Source organism: Chiroxiphia lanceolata, chromosome 1 (assembly GCF_009829145.1).
Source record: "Chiroxiphia lanceolata isolate bChiLan1 chromosome 1, bChiLan1.pri, whole genome shotgun sequence".
Lineage (NCBI taxonomy): Eukaryota > Metazoa > Chordata > Aves > Passeriformes > Pipridae > Chiroxiphia > Chiroxiphia lanceolata.
In genome coordinates, this window is record NC_045637.1 from 14,247,310 (window position 1) to 14,270,529 (window position 23,220).

At 40.1% G+C, this 23,220-nt stretch overlaps 1 protein-coding gene across 1 annotated transcript in view; it reads left to right on the forward strand.

Moving 5' to 3' along the window:
* ENPP2 (ectonucleotide pyrophosphatase/phosphodiesterase 2) overlaps nucleotides 1-22,447 on the forward strand; it is a 72,744-nt gene extending 50,297 nt beyond the window's left edge. Inside the window, 14 exon segments of the mRNA XM_032686294.1 lie at nucleotides 1-112; nucleotides 1,464-1,589; nucleotides 5,091-5,122; nucleotides 5,920-6,047; nucleotides 8,103-8,190; nucleotides 8,328-8,415; nucleotides 9,311-9,483; nucleotides 9,767-9,818; nucleotides 12,290-12,426; nucleotides 12,902-13,037; nucleotides 13,812-13,889; nucleotides 16,457-16,589; nucleotides 17,139-17,295; nucleotides 21,831-22,447. Of these exon segments, the coding sequence (XP_032542185.1) occupies nucleotides 1-112; nucleotides 1,464-1,589; nucleotides 5,091-5,122; nucleotides 5,920-6,047; nucleotides 8,103-8,190; nucleotides 8,328-8,415; nucleotides 9,311-9,483; nucleotides 9,767-9,818; nucleotides 12,290-12,426; nucleotides 12,902-13,037; nucleotides 13,812-13,889; nucleotides 16,457-16,589; nucleotides 17,139-17,295; nucleotides 21,831-22,001 (1,611 nt within the window). The 3' untranslated portion in view covers nucleotides 22,002-22,447.
* The last annotated feature ends 773 nt before the right edge of the window (nucleotides 22,448-23,220 follow it).

Sequence of the window (23,220 nt, forward strand, 5' to 3'; positions counted from 1 at the left end):
ATGATGGTGAATCCTCTGAGAGAGATTGACAAGACAGTAGGACAACTAATGGATGGTCTGAAACAGCTGAAACTACATCGATGTGTCAATGTAATATTTGTTGGAGATCATGGTAAGTTTTAAACTATAATATTTATCAGTTAATAAATGCTTAAGCAATGTAGCTGTAGATATAATAAGTGAAATGAAAGTTCTGTTTAAAATACTTTTGTGCTGGGTTTTTTTCTGGTAGTTTAACACGCCCAAGTGAGACAGTTGGTGTGGACTGGCCACTCAGCTCACCTGTTAATTGTCATTGGGGGACTTTTATAACAGTGATCTGGGTATTTACATCTTCACTTAAAGCTTTTTAAATCTTGGCATTTCTGATATCACATCTAAGCGCAGCTCTTCTTGCATGTTTTGGAAGGCTATAATGTGCCTAGAGTAATCTTTCTGTCAGTTTTTATGGAAGAAAAATATTTTAAAGCCCTGTTCTCCTGTACGTGAGGAGAGAAGTAGGACTTGAGATTAAGGAATTTCCGTGGCAATTAGGGGGTCAAATTATCCAACCAGGAGAAAGACTGGAATGTCTTTAGGAGACTGTGTTCAGCTTGGATGGAAAAGTCATCAAAGTAATGGAGAAAGGAGGTAAAAAGATATTTCATGGTCAGATGGAGAGCCACCTAAAAGAGGAGCTATTATTTGGTAGGTCTCATTCTTTCAGACATCAGAAGAAACTTTACAATATAAGAAGTAGTAAATATAAGCAAAGGAAAAAAAGAGAAAGAATTTTACTAAAGAAAAATGCAACCATATTTGAGAGAAACCTGATTTTATGTAACTTTTTTAGCAATACCACCAAAGGTCCTGTTCTGTTTAGATCTCTGTTCATGAAAATCTCACAAGAACCGCTAATATCAGCAATAAAATGGCATATGCCTCCTTTCTGGCTGTGGGGAGAGAAGGGTAAGGGGTGGGAAGGATTTCCAGAGGTGGTGGTTTTGTGCTGAGAACCCTCTGTGTCTGGCAATACATTCCTCCCCACCACAAATGGCAGCAAGAGAAAATTGTTTATCTGCAGCTGCCTTAGAACAGACCACCAACAGACAATACCTTTTGTGTATTTCTCTTAAAATCGTTTGTTTAAAAAGAAATAATCCCCAAACTAGTACACTAAACTAGAAACAGACTTTGATTTTTCCATGAGCTTAATTTGGAGTTGTGTTAGGGCACACATGGTATATGTGGTGACTGTTTCTACGACTCTGAGACTGGTATTTCTCTTGTTTAAGCAAGTGCTAAGATCACTCCCAGTTTGACTCCTACCAGTGTATTATGTTGGAATTAGATGGCTGTAAAGAACAAGATTAGTCATCCAAAATAATATATAGGGTGTTTGGGGTCTTTTTTTTTTTTTTTTTGCTGTTCTAGAAAATGTGGGTTTTTTCAGGCTGGATAAATTTTGCATTTTCCATCTGCAGGAATGGAAGACACTACTTGTGAAAGAACTGAATTTTTAAGCAATTATCTGACTAATGTGGATGACATTATTTTGCTGCCTGGATCTTTAGGGCGAATTCGACCTAGGCCTAGCAATAACCTAAAGTGTAAGTTAATTTAATAATTTCTCTTATATCCTGCAAACTAGACTTCATTCCTTCCTTGGACTGACGTTATCCAAAGGGTGTAAATTTGCAGTGTGTTGGCAGGAATTTTAGAGGGAATCCTACTGCTCACCAGCTGCTTCCTCCCTTCCCAGTCTGTAGTTCACAGACACCACAGTGGTACAGCTACCAAGTGGATGGCTGAAATGTTCTGGGTTAAACCCCACTCTTTTATATCAAGGAGGAGTGGGAACTCCAAGCTAGCTTCACGTGCCAGCTTATCTGTCCTTGTGAGTTTATTCATGCACTTTTCCCCTCCATCAACAGAAAATGGACTTAGAAGATCTGAACACTGCACAGATTAGATATAAAAAAAAGCATTTCATACATTTTGAGCTAATAGAAAAAAAAGTGAATTGTTAATTTTGAATTCAGTAGTTTTATCGAACTTTTGGCATAGATGAGAAGCAGTGTGGGTTGCTGAACAGCAATAGACTGGAGATGTTGAGGGATATAAGGAAGATTTAGAATATGCATTCAGGGCCAATGCTGACAGTAAAACTTGTTTTCTAGAAACATGCTTTTAGAAATTCACCCTGACTTAGTCTTTGAGATTAATTGATCTTTGATTAGATCACTCAAGGCTCAGGCAGGAATCCTCTGGTTAAGCTAACTCTGTGATTTCAAGCATCACAGACCCAGCTGCCCTTTGCTGCTCCTGAGGAATATCACCTCCAAGGCAGCAGTACTAGGACAGGGCTTGTGCCAGCACCATGGCTGCTGTGGCTCAATGTACCAGGGCAAAACTGGCTTTGCCAGCAGTTTAAGCTACCGTGGAAACTCATAAACTAACCGTAAGTACCTGTTTTTTGCAGCATAGCTACAAGGGTGACAACTTTTGATAGAGGGGAAGATCAGATAGTTGGGCCAGCCACCTGTCCCTTAACAACACATCAGATATGCTTTGGTTGAGGACAAATTTCACAGAAAAGTTGATCTTTGAAGATTAAATACCTTTAGAATAGTAACAGAAATCATAAGAATGTGGTAAAACTTTCTTAGATAGTGATTTATGTATGCATTTATTTTACTATAAACTTATTTACCTGAGTATTTATGCTCAAGGAATACATGATGAATGTGGAAAGACCTGTTGAAAATAGCGCACATGTTGTTCAAACTTACCATAAAGACTAAATTCCTACACTTCACAGTCTACTGAAAACAAATTACAGTTCTGATAAGTCTTATAAAGATCTTTCAATCTTGAATTCCTAAACTGCTGAGAAAAATAAGTTTTCCTGGGAGGGTGAATGGCAATATCTTTCAAAGAGATCAGCTTGTCTCACTGACCTCTGAGTCACACCACTGGTTTTCCCGCAATAGCATTTTCCTCTTTTGGCCTCTGTCCTCAGCTTCCTAGTTTGAATATCTGCAATTTCTTATAAATCAACTGTTTGAACATAGAACAAAGAAGCATGTTTCTTAGCTTTAGAACTGGGGTTTATCCCCTTAAATGGCAAACTGCCAACTTTTTTATTCCTCCTACATTTTCCTGATCCATAATACTGTCTCAGTACTGCAAACACACCTTTGCAATGAAAAAACCTGCAGCTTGTGTTTTGAGGTTCAGTAGAGCCCGTTCCAAGCTCAGCAAGATCATGCCTTAAGCAATCACAACATTAGTAGTTAAACTAGAGTTTTGCACTTCCTAAGATTTTCTTTTAGTCTTTTTTTTTTTCTCTAAGGACTGAAAAATACTTTCACTCCCCAGAAGAAAACAGTATGTACTGTTGCCAGTTTTGGGCTTTATGCGTCTTTCATGTCCCTTTAATAGTCCAAAGACTTATCCAGAATATTTTATTTTGGCTTTTCACTTACTTAGCAGTAGCCTATGAAATTGGTCAAATGTTAAAAATGACCAACAAATGCAAGATATTTACCTTACTGCTTCTAACAGAGTGCATTGTTGCATTCAAATGTGCTTTGAAAATTTTTCAAGGAAAGTAATTGTGTTTGGGGCTAATTTTTTATTTTAAAGAATAACAGAAGTCTTGAAAGTATATGTTTTCAGAAAATAGAATAAGTATTAAGCTAAGGTCCAGTCTTAAAGCAGTGAGAACACTACTGAGCAACTACGTATCACTGAGCCATCACATGGCATGTGCAGGGCAGCCAGGGATCAGGCCCATCCAGCATGTGTTTAGGAAAGGCAGGTCCTGCTTGACCAACCAGATCTCCTACTATGACAAGGTGACCTGCTTAGTGGATGAGGGAAAGGCTGTGGATGTTTTCTAACTGGACTTTAGTAAAGCCTTTGATACTGCCTCCCACGTCATTCTCTTGAGAAACCGGAAGCCCATGGCTTGGACAGATGCACCTTCAATGGGTTAAAAACTGGCTAGCTGGCTGGGCCCAGAGTGTTCCCCAGGGCTCAGTATTTGGGCCAGTTATGTTTAATACCTTTATTGATGATCTGGATGAGGGGGATCAAGGGAACCCTCAATCAGTTTGCAGACAACATCAGTCTGGGTGGGAATGTTGATCTGCCAGAGGATAGGAGTGCCCCACAGAGAGATTGGGACAGGCTGGATCAATGGGCTGAGGCCAACGGTATGAGGTGCAACAAGGCCAAGTGCCAGGTCCTGCAGTCTGGTCACAACAACCTGAGGCAGTGCTACAGGCTTGGGGAACAGTAGCTGGAAAGTGGTCCAGTGGAAAAGGACCTGTGGGCGTTGGTCAACAGCAGCTGAACATGAGCCAGGTGCCCAGGTGGCCAAGCAGTCCAATGGCATTCTGTCCTGTATCAGAAACAGTGTGACCAGCAGGACCTGGGCAGTGATTGTGCCCCTATACTCAGCACCGGTGAGGGTGCACCTCAAATCCTGTGTTCAGGTTTGGGCTCCTCACTACAAGAAAGACATTGAGGAGTTGGAGCACGTCCAGAGAAGGGCAACGAAGCTTGTGAAAGGTCTGGAGAAAGCCTTAAGAGGAGTAGCTGAGGGAGCTGGGGGTGTTCAGCCTGGACAAGAGGAGATTCAGGAGAGATCATATCACTCTCTACAACTATCTGAAAGGAGGTTGTAGCCAGATGGAGATCAGTCTCTTCTCCCGGGTAGCAAGTGACAGGACAAGAGGAAATAGCCTCAAGTTGCACCAGGGGAGGTTTAGATTGTATATTAGGAAAAATTTCTTTACAGAAAGGGTTGTCAAGCATTGGAACTGGCTGCCCAGGGATGTGGTGGAGTCACCATCCCTGGAGGTATTTAAAAGACATGTAGATGTTGCACTTAGAAACACGGGTTAGTGGTGGACTTAACAGTGCAGAGTTAATGGCTGGACTTGATCTTAAAGGTCCTTTCCAAACTAAACAATTTGATGATATATACAGAATACTTTTAGTAAAGATCAGAGAACTATTAGTATGCTTATGTAAACCTTGTGTTTTCTGCTATGAGTTTTTAATCTTTTATATTTTTGTCTTTTTTTTCCTTTGCTTAATAGATGACCCTAAAGTGATTGTTGCCAACCTTACAGTAAGTACTTAGGACTGGGAGGTATCTCTCTGTATTGCCCTGTTCACATCTTGATTTGTGGCATTATTCAGCTTTCTCTGCTCATTCTTTAGGCAGGAAAACAAATGATTATCATGAATAAGAATGTTAAATGGTTCCCTTCATGAGTACACATTAATGTTTGTCATACATTCCACTGTTTGCTGCTATAGTAGCTTCTTGAACCTTTTTGGGCAGCATAGACACAGAATCTCCTGGAGCATCTTTACTCCCTGAATTGAGACTGTTTATTTATTGCTTCAGAAATGGAAAGTAACCTTTTAGAGTAAGTATTTTACTAGCACTTTGAAGATGCTGAAAAAGTGCATTTGATAGTCTTCAACTTCACTAGCTTTTAATGAAAGAAAAGTGTTTAAAATAAAAATAAAACAAACCCAGATTTTGTAACCAGATGGCTTTAAATCTATCTCATGCAGATAAGGTATATTTTTGAGCATTCAGGTTTTCTCTGAAACTTAAGCTTTGATCCAGTTAGAATAAAATTCTTCATCTGTGAGCTTCATCTGTGATGTTTTGGATGATGCTTCCAATAAGACTGTCACAGGAATGAAGATTTTCAAATATATCTCTGAATGACTCCCAAGTCCTTGGATGTAAGTAAATACTGCACAGAAATGACTGGCCTACATACTCTAGATGTACACTTTGTTTTCAAGACACCACCAGTGATGACCTTAACAACTTGATTTCTGTAGTTGAAGGTTTTATGTATGCCTTAAGCTACTGAAGTGTGTCATTTGTAACCGTTTATATTTCAGTGTAGAAAGCCAGACCAGCACTTCAAGCCTTACTTGAAACAGCACTTGCCCAAACGCTTGCACTACGCTTACAACCGAAGAATTGAGGATGTTCATTTACTGGTGGATCGCAAATGGCATGTGGCAAGGTAAACCCTTGCTTTTGCTTCCATCCTGATTTTCAGCCTTTTCTCTGAGGAAAAGGGATTGCCCTGTCTCTTGGCATCCTGCCCCTGTACCCTCTGAGGAAGAGGAGTTTCTAACTCCTGGTGAGGTTCAATAACATTTGAGGCGGGAGGATGTGGTTCAGAACACAAAATATTTTGAAGTTTCAGAAAATCAGTCACTGGATAGAGGGTAAAAACCCATACTGATTTCCTTTAGCAACTTTGTGGGCTTTTTGACTGAAGAGCTCAACTGGGGAGCAGGGAACGTGGGAGGAAGAGGCAGGCTTATGTGGTGAGGGGATGTTAAGGAACAAGAGTCTGAGTGGATGCAATAGGTGAATGGAAAGAAAATGGAGATATTGACAGAATGGATGAATGCCTGAGAACATGTGGAAGGCTATGACAGGGTGGCCATCAAAGTGCTGTGCTGGCAGTGTATTGTGTTTCAAATCCACAAAAGCCAGGATGCTTTAGCCCAGGGAAAACCCTGGTTTCGGTTGCTCTTCCCCATTTGAATTTTCAGTTATAAAATATGGGCAATTTTTAACACTTTTAACATTAATTTTAAATATTAAATATTCATTTTAATTTTTAATATTGTAATATTTTATAATTTTTAAGCTAAAAATTGAGTGAGGAAAACCAAGTTGGCGCATAACTAGAGTGAAGAGGAGAGGAGTAGCCTTTGTCTGTGAACTGTGCACAGCTTTCTGTTTTAATATTCTTTTGACACATGTTGAGTATTACAGTATGAAAATGGTTGAGTCTTTATGCATGAAGCTGACTCAGTGGTTCGTGGGGGATGACACAGCTTTTGGCTCATGCTAGTCTGTTACAAGCTTTAAATTATGGTAGGGTTTTTTGCCCATATAGGTGCCAGGCAAACATGCAGTGTGTTGTAAGTGCCTTTTGACATCTGTGCTTATCTTTCCACGAATTATGCAAGGATCACTCTGCTGAAATAGTGAATGAGAAACCCCAGTTACTTTCTAGTGTAGCTCCACTGGCTGGCTGGCTGCCCTGTGCAGTCGCTGTGGCAGGGGTTCATGTATGTTTCAAGGAATCACACTCTGAATTTTAGGCCTATAAGAGTCTCAGGTTTAAGAATTTTGCTGGAACTGATGGGATTGGCCAGGGTGATTTACATTTAGCAGTTTCCTATTAATTGCATCAGACTTTCTTTGATTTATTTATTAATTTTCAGAAATCTCATCCACCGATAATTCATTTGTTAATGTAACTGTAATTCATTATATGTTCACAGCCAGGAAAATGGTAGTCACAGATCTGATTGCTGTAACTCTAGTAATTTGCAAGGCCAAAATCAAACTTTGGTTGAGCATTATTTTATTGCAGATAAAGAAATTAATTTGTAGGATTAGCTGGTCCACTGCATGTATTGCCTGCACATGTCCCTATAAAACTATAAAAAAGTACTCTGAAACAAGCTGGTAATTATAATTCCTATGACACAATACTTATTTTTCCACTTATTTTTTAAAAAAACCCACTTCAGTAACAAGCTGATAATTAGCATTCCTATACTACAGCACTTATTATCTCAGCTATTTGTCTTCATGAAAATCTTTCTCTTGTCCTTTCAGCTTTGTTTCTGCTCCCCATTTTTGTTTATTGAAGGCAAATAGGAGAAAACATTTTATAGCATTATATGACATTTGCAGCATTGTAACATCACAAATGTGTTTTAGAGAAGCCTCCGTTGGTCTTTTGAGGATTGGAATAGTGTGGTCTGACACCTCCAGTCTGCAGGAGATTTTGTGACATGAGAAAGTCAGAGAAAATAATAGACACTAAGGTTTTTATCAATTATAAGAGCTGTCTCTTAGTTTTGCACCCTCTTAGAGTGGGAGCAGAGGGAGAAACCCTGGACATGCTGGATAAGCCTGCAGTCCCCACTACTGCTGTTCAAGAAAACTAAACAATGCACTGCCCTGTAACATTATGCTTCCTGCCTCCAAAGTATATCGACAGGTCAGCCACCTTTTGAGGAAATTTTTTAATGCTTTTTCAATTTAGGAAAGCTGTGGATGTTTACAAGAAGCCAACAGGAAAATGTTTCTTCCATGGAGACCATGGCTATGACAACAAGATAAACAGCATGCAGGTATGAGCAACACAGTAATCTTTGTGGGAAGGTCTTTGAAGGCAGAAGAAATTTAAGTTCTCTGCAACGTAAATACTCAGTGAAAAACCCCTACATTTCAATGCTCTTCTTTTCTCCTTTTTTTTTTTTTTTTTAAGACTGTCTTTATAGGTTATGGCCCCACCTTCAAGTACAAGACCAAAGTACCTCCTTTTGAAAACATTGAACTTTACAACGTCATGTGTGGTAAGCTGCCTGCCTGAGAACTTGCAAAAGCAGCAAGCTATTTTGACCAGCAGGGCTTCATTTAGGCACCTGTGAGCTCATGCCCTGAGTCCTTCCCAGTGTTCTTTTCCTAGTTCCCCTTTCCCAAGTACTCACCAGGTGGGCTGAAGGCACTTCTCAGGGGCCTCACTTTGCTCTACTTGAGCAGCTGACCAATAAAGAGGATTTTGATGTGTGCAGCTTGACAGAGATCAAATGGACACCACTAAAATGTGTGGTGTCCACATCTCAGTAGTCTAGGAAGGAGGTTTCTGTTCAGAGACTGCTTCTGCACCTGCATGTGTCATGCTCACGTTCATCACTTAGTTTTCTATGGCATCTTCTGTACGATTCTGTTTCCTGAATTTGTACTGAAGCCATGAAAGAAGAATCTGATGATGTATACAGATATTCATTAGGATCTTTAGTACTGATTTTTCAGCACAATTAAACTTTCAAAGTGTAATTCACAATAAAACTTTCAAGGTGTTTCAAAGGTGTAATTCTTTTCCCCCAAACTACTTAAGAGGTAGTTATCCCTTATTTATAAATCACTGTGTTGCAGATGTTTGGTGTAAGGTCAGCACATTGACTGTAGGGTTTGCACTGGAAGCTGAAGGAGTAGTTACAATAAAACTGTTTTCCAGTGTCTTGATGCAAATTAACCTTCTTGTCATAAAGGTAACAACACTATTCATGTGGCATCTGAAATTTTATGACTTGGACAAAAGATCAGTATTTTTATTAGAGTAAAAGTTTTTATTAACATGCTGTGGGTGTAAACCATATTACTAATAAATGTCTCGGCTCGGTAGAGTTGTTGCCAGTACATATTTGAAATCTAACCATCATTCGTATTTCTTTGGTGATTTCATAGATCTGCTTGGATTAAAGCCTGCTCCCAATAATGGCACTCATGGAAGTTTAAATCACCTTCTGAGAGCCAATGTTTTTAAACCAACTGTGCCAGATGAAGTTGCTAAACCACTGTATCCTGTAGCCCTACCTTCTGCATCAGATTTTGATATAGGATGTACTTGTGATGACAAGGTAAGTGTTTAAGATCTGTGGAAGCTTCCACTATTAGCATTAATTTCTAATAAATTTGTAGCCATTTTATTTGTTTTGAGAGGGTTTGATCTATAAGAATTCCCCATATCCTTCCTGTGAAGTGTTTCTGCCCTTTTGGAACAATTGTGGCTTTTTGTAAAAGAGGAGACAAGAAAATCATCAGTGTCTTATAGCACTAGCTTTGTTTTGCTAGATGCCTAGTAAAACAAGATGTCAGAATGCTCCGGTGATCCTAATCTTGTTACTTTTTTCTGTTCTTGAGAAGAACAAGTTGGATGAACTCAACAAGCGCTTTCATGTCAAGGGAACAGAAGGTAAGAGCCTGGTGCCTCAGTCAATAAAATCTGCTTCTGGTTTGTTTTTTTTTTTTTTTTTGCAAATCGCTCTGTGTCATTAATAACAGAGCAACTCCTGGTTTGGTTTAGTTACTGTGTATTAAACTGTCTTTTCAAGTAACTGTCAAAATAGCACACAGACATCCATGAAATACGTGGGCAAGAGGAAGTGCTGCTCACATGAGGAAGTTCACACTATCTTTTGTTGTTACGAGGACTAAAGTATCATTCACAGTGATAAAAATTTTAGTTCTTCCATTCCACTACTTTTAGAAGTTTTAAGCTCAGATGTGGAAGGAGAGACATGAGGAAAGGAGAGGGTGCATGAGGCAGTACTCCGTTCAACCACAAGCTATAAATGGGGAAAAAACCATAGACCACATCTGCATGCTGTTTTATTAGTGTTGTTCAGGCTTAGGTTTCACCTAGAAATGATGCTACGGCTGCTTTGACAATCTCTGGTTAGATCTCTAGGGCTTGTTTCTTAGGGTGCAGTTTACCCAGTGAAACAAGTGTTTAGAGATACTCAGCTCAATTCTGCCCCTCTTCAGTGTTCAAGTCAATGTTACTCCTAGGAGAAAGCATCCCCTGCTCTCCCTGCTCCTCATTCCTGCACCCTCCCTGCTGTAGTCCAGCACTGATTTCCATGTGGCTGCACCCTCAGATGCACCAGGACTGTGGTCCAGATTAAAGGGCAGCAACAGGAGCAGAGAGAAAGGGATGAGAACTGCTGACAGAAAGGCAAATCAAGGCAGAGCTTCTCACAGCTGTGATCCAGTTCAGCATAACAATTCACAGCATTTCCCTTACCATAACAATTGTCCAAATTAGCAAACTCTGAAGCTTTGAGTTTAGACGTGAATTTTTGAGGTACCTCAAATTGCATTGCTCAGATGATTAAGGAGATTTGCTTTAATTCCCTTACGAAGGTATTTTTTCAGTTTTTCTGCTGTGAACAGTCAATACGGCCTATCCTTTAGTTTCTAAAGGTGAAGTTATTCATCTTATGTGAGTTAAATTGCCTTTCTGCAGCTTTCATCTTGTTAAACTGATTTTTCCAATTAATGAAGGGCTCCTCCTTGCCGTGGCAATTTCTGGCATCAGGAAAAAACATTCTTGCCATTGTAGTCTGGGGTATCTCAGCATCTCTGTTTTGGATTATGGTTTCAATGCTTCCTCACTGTACTAATATAAAAATAGTATTTTTAGTGTATTTTAAGATGTAAGCATTTAAACCAATTACACTTGTTGGTTTGTCAGTTTGCTGCTAAGTGTGGAATGATGAGCCCCTTATTTAAACAACAAGGAATTCTGCTAGGTACAAGTTATTTTGTTTTACTTCATTACAGGCTGTAGCACCTGTTCACAGACCTTCCTGCATTTATTTGTTAATTCCCATCTCCCACACAGTGCACTATGTTGTTATTCACGTGCAGAAGAAAAAGATGACTTCAGCTTCTTTTGAATAAAGCAAGTTTATCATCTCTGTCCTTAGACTAGGCTTTTCCTACTTTTTTTCTTGTGTCCTGTGAAAACATCCTCTGTTTGGACTCAAACACTAATAAAACATGCCCTTTTCTTTCAGGTTAAATGCCTTTCTGTAAACTGTGTTAGGCTGCTTTCCCTGTTTCTAGGTTTTAATTTCTAAAAGAAAGCCAAGTGTTTTTGCCAAAAGGTTATCAAAATCAATGAACTGTACAGGGCAGTGCAAGATTAGGCAGGAAATTTATTTTTCTTCTATCTCATTCAATGTTTTTATCTGTTTATAAGCAAGCTTGTCAGAGTTATCTAAGGACATTTAACTGTAACTTATCACTGAGACAGAAGAAAAGCAAGTTTTACAGAGCTGGAGAGATCTTTGTAGCCAAAGTTAGGAAAAAGGCTTTTTTTCTTTCTTTGTTTTCTTTGATATTACTAACAAAAAATAGCACACCGGTCTTCAGAACAAAATCTGTATCAGCCAAGGGGAAAAAACCTAATCTTTTAGTGAGTGATGACTTCTACCTCCCTTTTGAGAGGGACTTTACAAAAAACATAGGAAAGAGAGAAAGTCCAGAGAGGAATGGCAGGACTGCTAGAATAGGGACTGATGTAAAGCTACAAAAAAAGTGCTTATCACCTCATGTGTGACTGAGATATGGACACAGGGATCCTTGAGGAGTCTCCTGTGTTTGGATGCCTCTCTCCATGCTATGACCCCCATCAAGCTTTCAAGGTTAGAATGGAATTTTAATCCCAAAGGGGGTTGTGAGCCTGGAATGAGGATCCCAACTAGAACTATTGAAGAGCTGCTGCTCTGTCTGTTGCAAGATTTTCTTAGCAGTTATTCAGGGTCAGTATATCCCATTAATGATGACTGAAAAATCAGCATGTGATACAAAGCCGCCCTCCCTTTTTTTTTTTCATCTTTTTCAGTAATAAATGTAAATGTAATTTCTTCTTATCTGCAGATAAGCATCTTTTATATGGGCGCCCTGCAGTACTGTACCGCACAAAATACAATATCTTGCATCACCACGACTTTGAAAGTGGCTACAGTGAAACATTCCTGATGCCTCTCTGGACATCCTACACTATTTCCAAACAGGTTAGTGCTCTCATTCATCTTGAAAAAGCGCTTAAAAATCCTGGGGAAATTTCTTTGGTACCTGTGTTCTTGAAGTCGTAAAATTCCCTTTACCCAGGAAGATTTTCCCGCCAGAAATTATGTCAAGTACCATTGCAAACAATGCCCAAATTCTTTTTTCCTTCATGAGGGAGGAGTTTTAAGGCAGAAGGGTTGTATATTTCTGTTCCTGTTTTAATTTTAAAGTTTTTTTCAATGGGGGTTTGTTTTATTATGAGTGACTTCATTTGAATTATTTCCCATGGTGACTTCTGCTACCTGAAGAAGGGGCTCTGCAGCAAATGCAGTAGCATGATTTGGTTGTACAGCTAGGTGGTTTATTTTACTGCACACAAGGCCTTCCATATAGTCTGTTGACTGTATGAAATAGTTTTCTTTTATCTATGAAATCTGAAATTACTCTTTTTGTTGTCTCTGTCTGTGTTCCTCAATGCAGGCAGAGGTATCAGGTGTCCCGGAGCACCTGTCCAGTTGTGTGAGGCCTGACCTGCGCATTTCTCCAGGAAACAGCCAGAGCTGTGCAGCCTACAGGAGTGACAAACAGCTCTCCTATGGCTTCCTTTTCCCTCCTCGTAAGTTTTGATAGCTTTTAATACCTAAAGATTTTGTAGCTTTCCTTTTTTGTTAGGGAAAAACCCTAGGTATGAACATACTCCAGGAACGTCCCCCAGATATAAACAGACTAATTTTGAATTCAAACAGCAGTCAGGTAAACATGTTTTTAATTTATAAATCCGAATTGGACTGCTGCATACTCTAAAAATTTCTGCCATCCTCTAGAAATAGTGCTAGTAGAAACCTTGTGTAAATGAGTGTCCTGGATTCTCCTGGAGCAGTTGTCTTGGAGCAAGGATCTTCTGGGACTAGTAAATATTCAAGGGACACAACTGTCTCACAGCTGTGAACTTCATTGCTCTACCTTCCTCACTCAGTGGCTGAAATATTTCATGGTGGATTTCTGAAATTGAATTACTGGTGAGAGACTTGCTCAGAACTAGAAGATAATCTCACACTCCTCACTTGCCCTGGAAATTGTTGGCCTCTTTTTAAAAGCTTGCAAAGCAGATCTCTGACTTTTGAGATAGCAATATAAAGCTATATAAAAATATCGTGAACTGGTTGATAGTTGAAGTAAAGATAGAATCCTTCCTTTCCATGTTCAGCTGCCACATTAAAGACAAATTTTGTGTATCTAGTGTGTGCTTCTGAATGTAGCACTCAGATTTACTGTTTAGATTACAGTATTCCTGGTAGTTAATCTCTGAAGCCATTTTCAAAACATTTTTATATTCTTTGAAATTCTTATATTTCGTCTTATTAATATTTTGCTGTTTCACCATTTTCAGAATTAAGTTCCTCTGCAGAAGCAAAATATGATGCTTTTCTAATAACAAATATCATTCCAATGTATCCTGCCTTCAAAAGTAAGTGCCCTTTCCATGACTATACTTCTCTTTCCCAACAAGCATTTTTTTACTGTTTGTTGGATTACAGAGCGAATGTGGGTTTTTTACTGTGTGTTGGATTACGGGAGAAGTTTAGAACATAAAGTTCAGTTACCTGTAGCCAGCAGATAATATATGTGAGCACCTGTATAGTTTTAGGTATGGGCAGGCAAAATACTGCAAGAAAGGCTGAAGTCTTAAGAAAGATTTATTTTCCTTGGTACTGGGCTAAGGTAAGAGCGTAGACAGGTCAGCAACTTTGCTTTATGACACAGTAATTCACTTTCTGTAAGACCACTGAGATTCTCTTGTCTGCAGCCCAAGCTAGTGGAGAACATACTTAGGCAACGTTTTTACTTCTCAACTGGAACCTGAGAGTGTGCACAAGCCTGGGAGCCCTTAGCATGTTGTTGTAGGTCAGGAACAAGTGATTACATTTCATTTTTCTCTCCATGCCCTTAAAGGGAGACAGAACATATTGATTACCTATAAAGAAAAAAAGAAAAGAAAACAAATTTATTGAAAATGAGGAATGATTTAAACCTGGCTGAAACTTTCAGTGCTTCAGGGATATAGCATTAACATTTCTTTTGTCTGCACATCAGTTTTCTCTCTAGTTTTGCCAAGAGGTAGGAAAGCCATCAGGCTATTCTGGTGGCATTTTTGGCTTGGCAGGGATTGAGAAGCCTCGGAAGAATCTCAAGAGCCTGTTCTTGTGAGATTTCCAATTCAGATTTTAGGCCAGAGAGGTTTGGATAAACATCAAAGCCTATGGGAGTCTTTTTCTTTTTAGCCAGGAAAGAGTGTTTTTAACAGAAAAACCTGAGTAGGAACAAGTGGTGATGTTTGCTGGAAATGTGAGCAAAGGCACTTAACTGATTAGAGAGTGCAAAATTATTGGGGATTTCCCACTCTTAAATCACTTCATAAAAATGTTCTTTATGCTAATGTTAATCTAAGAAATTCAGCTGAAATTCTAGTCACAGGAGAACAACCTACCTCTAGCAGCTCTAGCCTTCCTCTTCATCACAAGTGGGTGAAGGATTCCTTGAGAAAATATACTGGCACTAATGTGATTCCTGAGGAATTAAAAACCACTACATGTGTGCAGGTTGCAATGCTGAGAGCCAAGTATAAGCTCATTATATGGACCTTTTTCCACAGCAGTGAAAATACGATGTGGCAGTTTTATGCTGTGCTGGCTTTGGTGGCAGTGCTGGCTGCAGAGGCCCCCTCCTCTTCTTTGTTTTTGTAATTCACTGTCCCATCCCACCCCCATGAGCAATAATTCTGTGTCTGTCTTTTCCATAGTGAGACTGGCTTGAGCAGCTCCTGCTTTGCTGGAGCTACAAGAATGATGCCCCTGGGCTGGCCCCCCATTGCCCTGGCGTTGCTCTCTGTGTGATTGCACTGGGAACTGGAGCAGGGAACTGATTTAGCTACAAAATCTGAGGCAGTGGGAGGGAGGGCGAGTCTTTCCTTTTTGGACTGTTTTCATTGTTAAGGCATATGCATTGGAGGAATGAGCAGCTGAAGGAGTGGTACTGCCAAGTGGTTACTGCAGCTGAGGTTCTTGTTAGACCATTGCTGGGGGTGGCCCTGTGCATCAGCCTCAGCAGGGATTGCATGTGGCACTGAGCAGGCTTAGGCCAAGGTGTACCAGTGAGCTTTTTGAGGCTGGCATTGCCATCAGCGCCAGGGAACCACAGACTTGACCATCTGTGCTGGCAAGACAAGAGTTAAACTTTTGCAAGTCTGAGAAGTTTTGTTTACACACACTTCTGTTAGTTAAAATAAAAAGGGAAAAAAGAACAAAAAGAATGATGTAACTGGAGATTCCAGTGTGTTTCCCATCCTAACTTGTCAAGGTTGAGGAGGGCATGGTGGGAGAAAGTGTTTCATGCTCTTCCCAAAGGTTGTTATAAGGAGATGCTATGCTTTTTGCATTCTTGATGGCACCTAATTTAAAACTTAGACATTTTGCATTCAATGAGAATTTAACTGGATCACTATGACCTTTGTGCTTCCCTTTTTTTAAAATGTTTGGGGTTTGCATTTAATCATGGTGCTGTATTATTTTTAATATTAAAAAACCAAACCAAAACAAAAAACCATCACAGCACTGTTCCCCAGAACTAGATAAGAAAGACAAAGGCAGTGTTCAGGGACATCAAAAGTGTGTGAATAGCTGTTTCTGCAGCTTGGTGAAGGAACAGCAGAATCTCTGTTGCAAGGCCTGTGGCAATGCCAGCCTGGAAGTGGTACCGTGTGTTTCATTTATCACTGGTTGAGCGAAAAAAAATCAGCAGAGAACAAAAATCTGAATAGGCTTTATTGACAAAACAGAATGAAGCTGCAGTAACTCTGTAATGTTTGGTCTTTGATTTCCCCTGCAGTTGTGTGAATGATGTCCACTGGATTTTTATCTTCAGGAAAGAAAAACTGTTTATAACCTTGACATGTTTTGACTTATCCAAATTTGAATGTGTTGAGGGTTCTTTTTACTTGTTTGTTTGATTGATTTTGTTTGGGTTTTTTACCCACAGAGGTATGGAACTATTTCCAAAGGGTTTTGGTGAAGAGATATGCTACTGAACGAAATGGAGTCAATGTTATAAGTGGACCAATCTTTGACTACGACTATGACGGTTTACATGACACACCTGACAAAATAAAACAGTAAGAGTTTGTCTTTAAATTGGTTTGCTGTTGCTTCTCTTAATGGTGACTTTGGTTTTGGGGAGGAAATTTGATTTTCTAGCTCTTTTTAAAATTATTGCTCGTTAAAACTAAATGCCCAAGTAGGTAGGACAGTGGTAAAAATACGGAAATGGCAATTCAACAGTTAACTCTTCACCTTGACTTTGAAATTAAGTGTTCATCCTTGAGAGGAAGCTGAATTATGTTCCAGATTATCTGTTTTCTCTAAAATTCTCCAGAACTTAAGAGCAGCACTATTGAATTACATACTCAGGTCTTTTGTTAATTCAGTAATGCTTTGTCTCCATGTCCCTGAACTGAAGAAGCCTTTCAGTGCTGCATGGTTTTTTTCTGTAGCACAGTATGAGCTAATTGGATGCCCATTTTCAGATAGTGTTCAGGAATCAAGCACATCTCAACAATGTATGTGTGTCCTCACATGCAGGAGAGGAAAGACAACGTTCTTTGTGTAACCTCCCTCCAGACAACTTCATCCTTTGTGGATAGATGTTTGCTTTATTCCCATAGGTTTGTGGAAGGCAGCGCAATCCCTGTTCCAACTCATTACTATGCCATCATAACCAGCTGCTTAGATTTCACTCAGCCAGCCGACAAGTGTGATGGACCACTCTCTGTTCTCTCATACATCCTTCCCCACCGGCCTGACAATGACGAGAGCTGCAATGTAAGTCCTGCTGCACTACTCTAGCCCTGTGGTAAACATATTCCTGGGACATGTGAAAAACCATTATTATTAGAAGCTAATGCTCAAATGATGTGTTGAATGTCAGCACAATGTAGTGACTCTGCTGAATGTCATGTTTAGCTCATTAGACAAAAGCACTCCTCTGTGATATCAGGGGAAATACAGAACTATTACTGCACCTAAAATTGTCTGGAAAAACTGACATACAGTAGGTTGGCAGTAAACAATCTCTAGGATTCTACATTTTGACAGACACTGTCAGTGTAACTTCAGAGCAGACTGGGGGGAGGTTGTTTGTGTAGACATATTGTCCTGGCAGCCAGCCTGATGTTTTTGAGGTCAGTTTCCATATGCAGGTACAATACAGTCTGTCTGCTGTGGCAGTCTGGGTGCATCAAACAGCATGATTGCATCCAGCCCACACAATATTAAACGCATAGGCTAAAACCTGCCAAGGGTAGAGTGCCAGCTCTTACTGTTTCCAGAATCCCAAACTTCTCAAGGGAGAAGTTTGGGTTCCTATTACAGAGACAGCCAGACACCCTCCTGGTTTCTTTCCTATCTTCCTTTAGGATGCAAGGTCTTACACTGTAAGAATGCTGATGAAGGCTTTGGTCTGGTCAGCACTGCAGAAAGTAACACACACACTTGGCAGCTGATGGTGTGGCAGGAGTGCGGTTGGGTCCCCGTGGGCTCCAGCACTGTGCAAGGACAGCAGTCCCCCAGGCAGCTGTATTTAGACTTGTCCTTCCGCCGAACTTGTTCTCCTGTTACACAGCTGTGTGAATTCCTGCACACAGACACTTCACTATAGGCTGCCAGGAGACCGTTTCCTGAATGAACGCATTAATGTTATGAATTTTGTATTGGCAAAAAAGTTAAGACTCCTGTTCCAGCTACAGGCAGAAATAGTCATTCCAGTTCTGTACACAGTTCACCTGGAACACTGTTTCTTTCTCATTCATCAAACATCGCCTGCTTTCAGGTCCCTCTTTTTAAAACCATGTTTTTGGAGAAGTATCCCTCTCTCTTGAGCAGGTCTGGCTTTCCCCTGTTTAGACTCTCAACTGCTCTGGGCAGAGAAGTCTTCCACCAGAAGTCTCATAAAGTCCTGCATATACTTGATCGTGGTTTTTCTCTGGACTGCTTTCCTCTGAGTCAAGATCCAGTTGGTGATCTGAAGGTTACTAGTCTGGCAGTTATTAGTGCCTCTGCCCTTATAACTCTACCCATATGTCATTTTATGACAAAGTAATTTATTTTTTCCTCCCTCTGTTGCAAGTCATATTTCTCTTAAACTGTTGAAATCTTTTTTATGAGCTCTTTACAATAATGGCCTCTTTTAATCTTTGATTTCTTACATCTCAAAACAGGCTTCTTTTCTCTATAGGTCACACTACTTATGGTGTGTGTATTTACAGTTCTGAGAGGAACTTCAGTGCTACTACGCGGTCATTAGCAGATATTGGCCTATGAATTCCATATAGCAAAGCACCACTCCAAAAATATTTAAATGTTCTCTTGAATGAAAGTACAGTTAGGCAAATTTTTGCCATTGAAATACAGCATCAGTCTTACTTTTGCACATGGTGTTCCATCTTATTTGTTCAAAGAAGTGATTGTGTAACACCTCACCATATTTCATGGATGAAATCCATGGAATAATATAACAATTTTACCTTAACCTCTTCATGGTTTTCTTTTAAGATTTGGAGAAATATTAGCTTTCCCTCCTACTCTGCTCTAGCTGCTCACACTTTCTTCACAGAGCCATTGGAGAACACCACTACACTTCTCATTTGAATTTGTTCCATTTCTAAACTGTGTTTATTCATGGTGAGGTTATACCCATTTATTCTTGTGTCAACATTTTTCTATGTCTTAAATAGTTCTTCACTGGGCTTCTTTGGGATTTACCCTAGTGATGATTTATGGTGAATCTCAAGGCATATACTGCTCTCTATTTGTGGAAGACCCAGGATCTTTTTTGCTCTTGTAAGAAAGGATGAGTATGGTAGTAGTCTTCCTATGCATCTCTTCCAGTCTGATCTTTTTTTAGTTGTTTGGTTTTTTTTTCCTGGGTCATGAATGAGATAAAATACTGTAGCTCAGATCTCAAAGTGAAAATGTTTTTTTTTTTCCTCTGATACTACGTAGGATTTTCTTTTTCCATAGCTGTTTTATAATGGCGGCTCACATTCATGCACAACCAGCACATCCAGGTCTTTCTCTTCTGTATGTCAGATAACCTAACTTCATACTATACCAGGGATTCCTGCATCTGCATCCTCCACTACGCTATGCCGTTATTCCTCTGCACTGACAGGTGTTCCCAATTGTTGTGATTTTTTACTAGTACACTAATGACCTTGGCTCAAGAAGCATGTGTGAAAATATTACACAAAATCCTAAGACCAAAGCTGAAGGAACCCTGCTAGAAACTTCCTCCAGGCCACTATTTTCCCTTTCAGCAAAACCTTTAATTTTTTTTTTGACAAGCAAGTTCCTCACCCACCTGTGTCCATGCATCATGTTCAGCTTTCCAGCTAATAATTTGATATTCAAAGAGATTCTTGTCCAGAATATCTGGTACATTTTCCACTGGATTTTAGGTTATCCTCCTAGTTGATTGCCTATTTCGATTTACCCTCATATTTTCTTTTTCCTTCTAAGACTCACTGTACTATTGACTAACCAACATAGGTGGGAAAAACTATAATTTAAAATGTATACACTTCATTCATTGTTGTCTCGTAATGTAATAATGTAATACTGTGTTAGCTGATCACTCTGTTTAAAATCCTTGCCACTTGACCTGAGCCTGTGATTTATTCATGTTGTGGATCTTTTGCAAACTGACTGTATTCAAAAAAGTGAGCTTTGTAGCTCATTTTGAACTTCTCTCTGAGCTCTGTAAAATGCAGATTTTCTGCTCAGAAGGAAGGTTTGGAGCAAACAAAAATGTTAGAGTAACTGTGTTTGCAATAACGACCCTGCTGAGGCCAGTATGCAGACCAGCAACCTGACTGTCAGGCCCAAGGCTGAGCAGGGGGCATTCCTGGAGCGTGGCACTGCAGGCAAAGCAGAGTGAGTAGGGTGCGCTTCCTTCCCTTCCCTCTTAATTTGCATCTTTCTTTTCTTGTTCCAGACCTGAATTTGGGCCTCAGGTTGCTAGTGACATGGAGAGGAAAGATGGTTTGGAGCTGAGAAGCTTCAAACCTGACAAGTGCTGACTAGGTCATAGACGTTTGCTTAAGAGAAGCCATCTGTGATCTGTCTGGTACTTCGTGTCCTCTCTGTGCAAACAGTCAAGCTCACCCTCCTGGCTTTTGTTGGGTGACCCACTTATTGGGCTGTGGCATATTCACTGTGTTGGATAAGCTCTGGCATTGCTGAAGCTTAGTCTTGATCCATGAGAGGATCGCTTTGCAGGAGGATCTCTTGCTGAGACAATTAGAAGAGAGTTCATTACCAGGAGTAAGCCCAGAAATAGATTTTTAGCAGTAAGATTTCCAAGTCACACACATCGAGTCCAAAAGCCCAGAGACACAACCCTCCATTCCTAACTTGCTTCCCCAGCAGCAGGGTAGTACCAGCCAGAGAGGCCAAAAGGGGAAAAGTCCTGTTTGCTTTGTCCTTTTCCCACGTCTGCTCCCTGCTGTGCAGTCCCCAGGGCTGGCTGCAATGCTTGTGGGACGTTTTGAACTGGTTAACACACTCAAACAGCCAGTCACTGCAGTGTTTTGCAGAGCTGATCTTCTGATATGCTTGTGAGTTACCTTTGTTTGTGGATCACTCCAACATGTGCTGGTGCTGGCACAAGGCAGGCAGCAGGAGCTGTCCCCTAAGAGAAATTACACCCACACAACCTAACCCCGATCATGCTGGCATCAACATCTTCCTGACTTTTTTTTTTTTTAAATGGCAAGTTCTTGGTGAAAGTCTTTTTTCTGTCAGTGAATAGTATATATGTTCCAATAACAGAGGTTTTTAGGTACCAACATAAGCCTTTGTCCCAAATGTGTAATGAATTGCAATGGTCTCCTAAAAGTAAAGTGGAAAGATTAAAATAATGCTGTGTTAGATGATGTGATGGTCAATTGAGAATAATGTATAGGGGTAGGGTTCAAAGCTAAACAGCCTGGAGCTTGGGCTTTGGTAATACAGAAGTGATGAATATGTGAGATGTTTCTGTGAGGTAAAAAAATGTGTAGTGATCAGTGGATCTTCTAAAAGCATACGGTTGTTCTTCTGAAACACCTTTCAGCTTGGGGCCAGCTTTTCCATTGTCTCGACCGAACTGTGAAATGAGTACTGATATAAAATTGTAGGATTCATCTTGCCTGTTAAGTTTCAAATCTATTTTCTTGCAACTCATTTACCTTAGTCATTCTTGAATAAGGCAGAGATTTTTCAAATGTAACAAATGTTTAGGAAAGTTGCATTTGCTTTTGGAGCTGATTTTTGACAAAGCATGTTATAAACCTGGGTTTGTTTTGTTGGTTTTTTTCCAGAGCTTGGAGGATGAATCTAAGTGGGTTGAAGATCTTCTTAAGATGCACACTGCACGTGTGCGTGACATCGAACAGCTCACTAGCTTGGACTTCTTCCGAAAGACCAGTCGCAGCTACACAGAAATCCTCTCCCTAAAGACATACCTGCATACGTTTGAAAGTGAAATTTAGCTTTCTAACCTTACTCAGTGCATCCTTTTATCAACTGGTGTATATTTTTATATTGTTTTTATATTTATTAATTTGAAACCAGGACATTAAAAATATTAGTATTTTAATCCTGTATCAAACCTTAAATATTAAACGTTTGTGTCATTTGTTTTATTTCTCTAACGTTTAATATAGGTATGTCTCTTGGTTGATTTAGTAGTGCTTGTAATACTGCAGTTTGAGTCCTTACTCTGAGCTTTTAAGTGGTGCTGCAAGGTTTGACGTGTGCATCAAGGAAATATTAATTTTCCATGCTCCTTTACCACACTTGTAGTCCTGTACTGTATATCAAAATACTGAACATGTAAGATTACAGTCATTTACTGTTAACTGTGTGACAGACATATTTAAACACTATAGACAAATAGCATCTTAAATATAATAAACCACACATTCAGTTTTTTTAATGTGTTTTGACTTCCTTTCACAGGGATGTTCAGAGGGGCTTGTGGGCAGATGAGTACTCACAGATTTCTTACTGAGCAGAGCCCTTCTCGAGAGCTTAGGTTTGTTGCTAAGAAGACTGTCAGGAGCCCAGGTGCCCCACCCTGGTACTCAACAGTGAGACCATAAAATAGACACCCTCAATAGTCATTGTGGTAAGGTTTTGCTACAGTGGCAGAGCTGGGAGAGGAGGATGCTTGTTTTCACAAGCTACCAGGGGTACCCCATGCTTGGGGCCACTTGGTCCTGCTCTGGAGCTGTGGAGAGGATTCGTGATAACATCTGCCATCACTGATGCCACTGTGTCACATTCCTTCTCTACCACAGCTGGGCTGATTCCTGGAAATACCTGCTCCATCATCCTTTGCTTTGACTTTGATGGAAATTGAAATAAGGCAGATGTTGAAGGAGATGATATTGCTAAACACACAGCAATGGGCTTTTAGCTGGGAGGAGAAAATCTGATTTTTGTCATCTTGTCCTAACAGCCAAAATCTTCCACGTATTCCCTAGTCTGAGTCTAAGGCTTAATGACAGCCCTCGTTCTCAAAGGAAGCCCCTTGGCCTCATTGCACATATGTAACTTCTGGTACAGTAAAGTCCATACAGTGCACGTGATTTACAGCCATCACCTATCTGGTCAAGGGAGTCAAGTCTCTGTTTGCTGGTTCTGTGCGGTAACAGTCTCATAATCCTGGCAAGCCCCTACAAGTGACACTGATGGCACAGTCCTAAG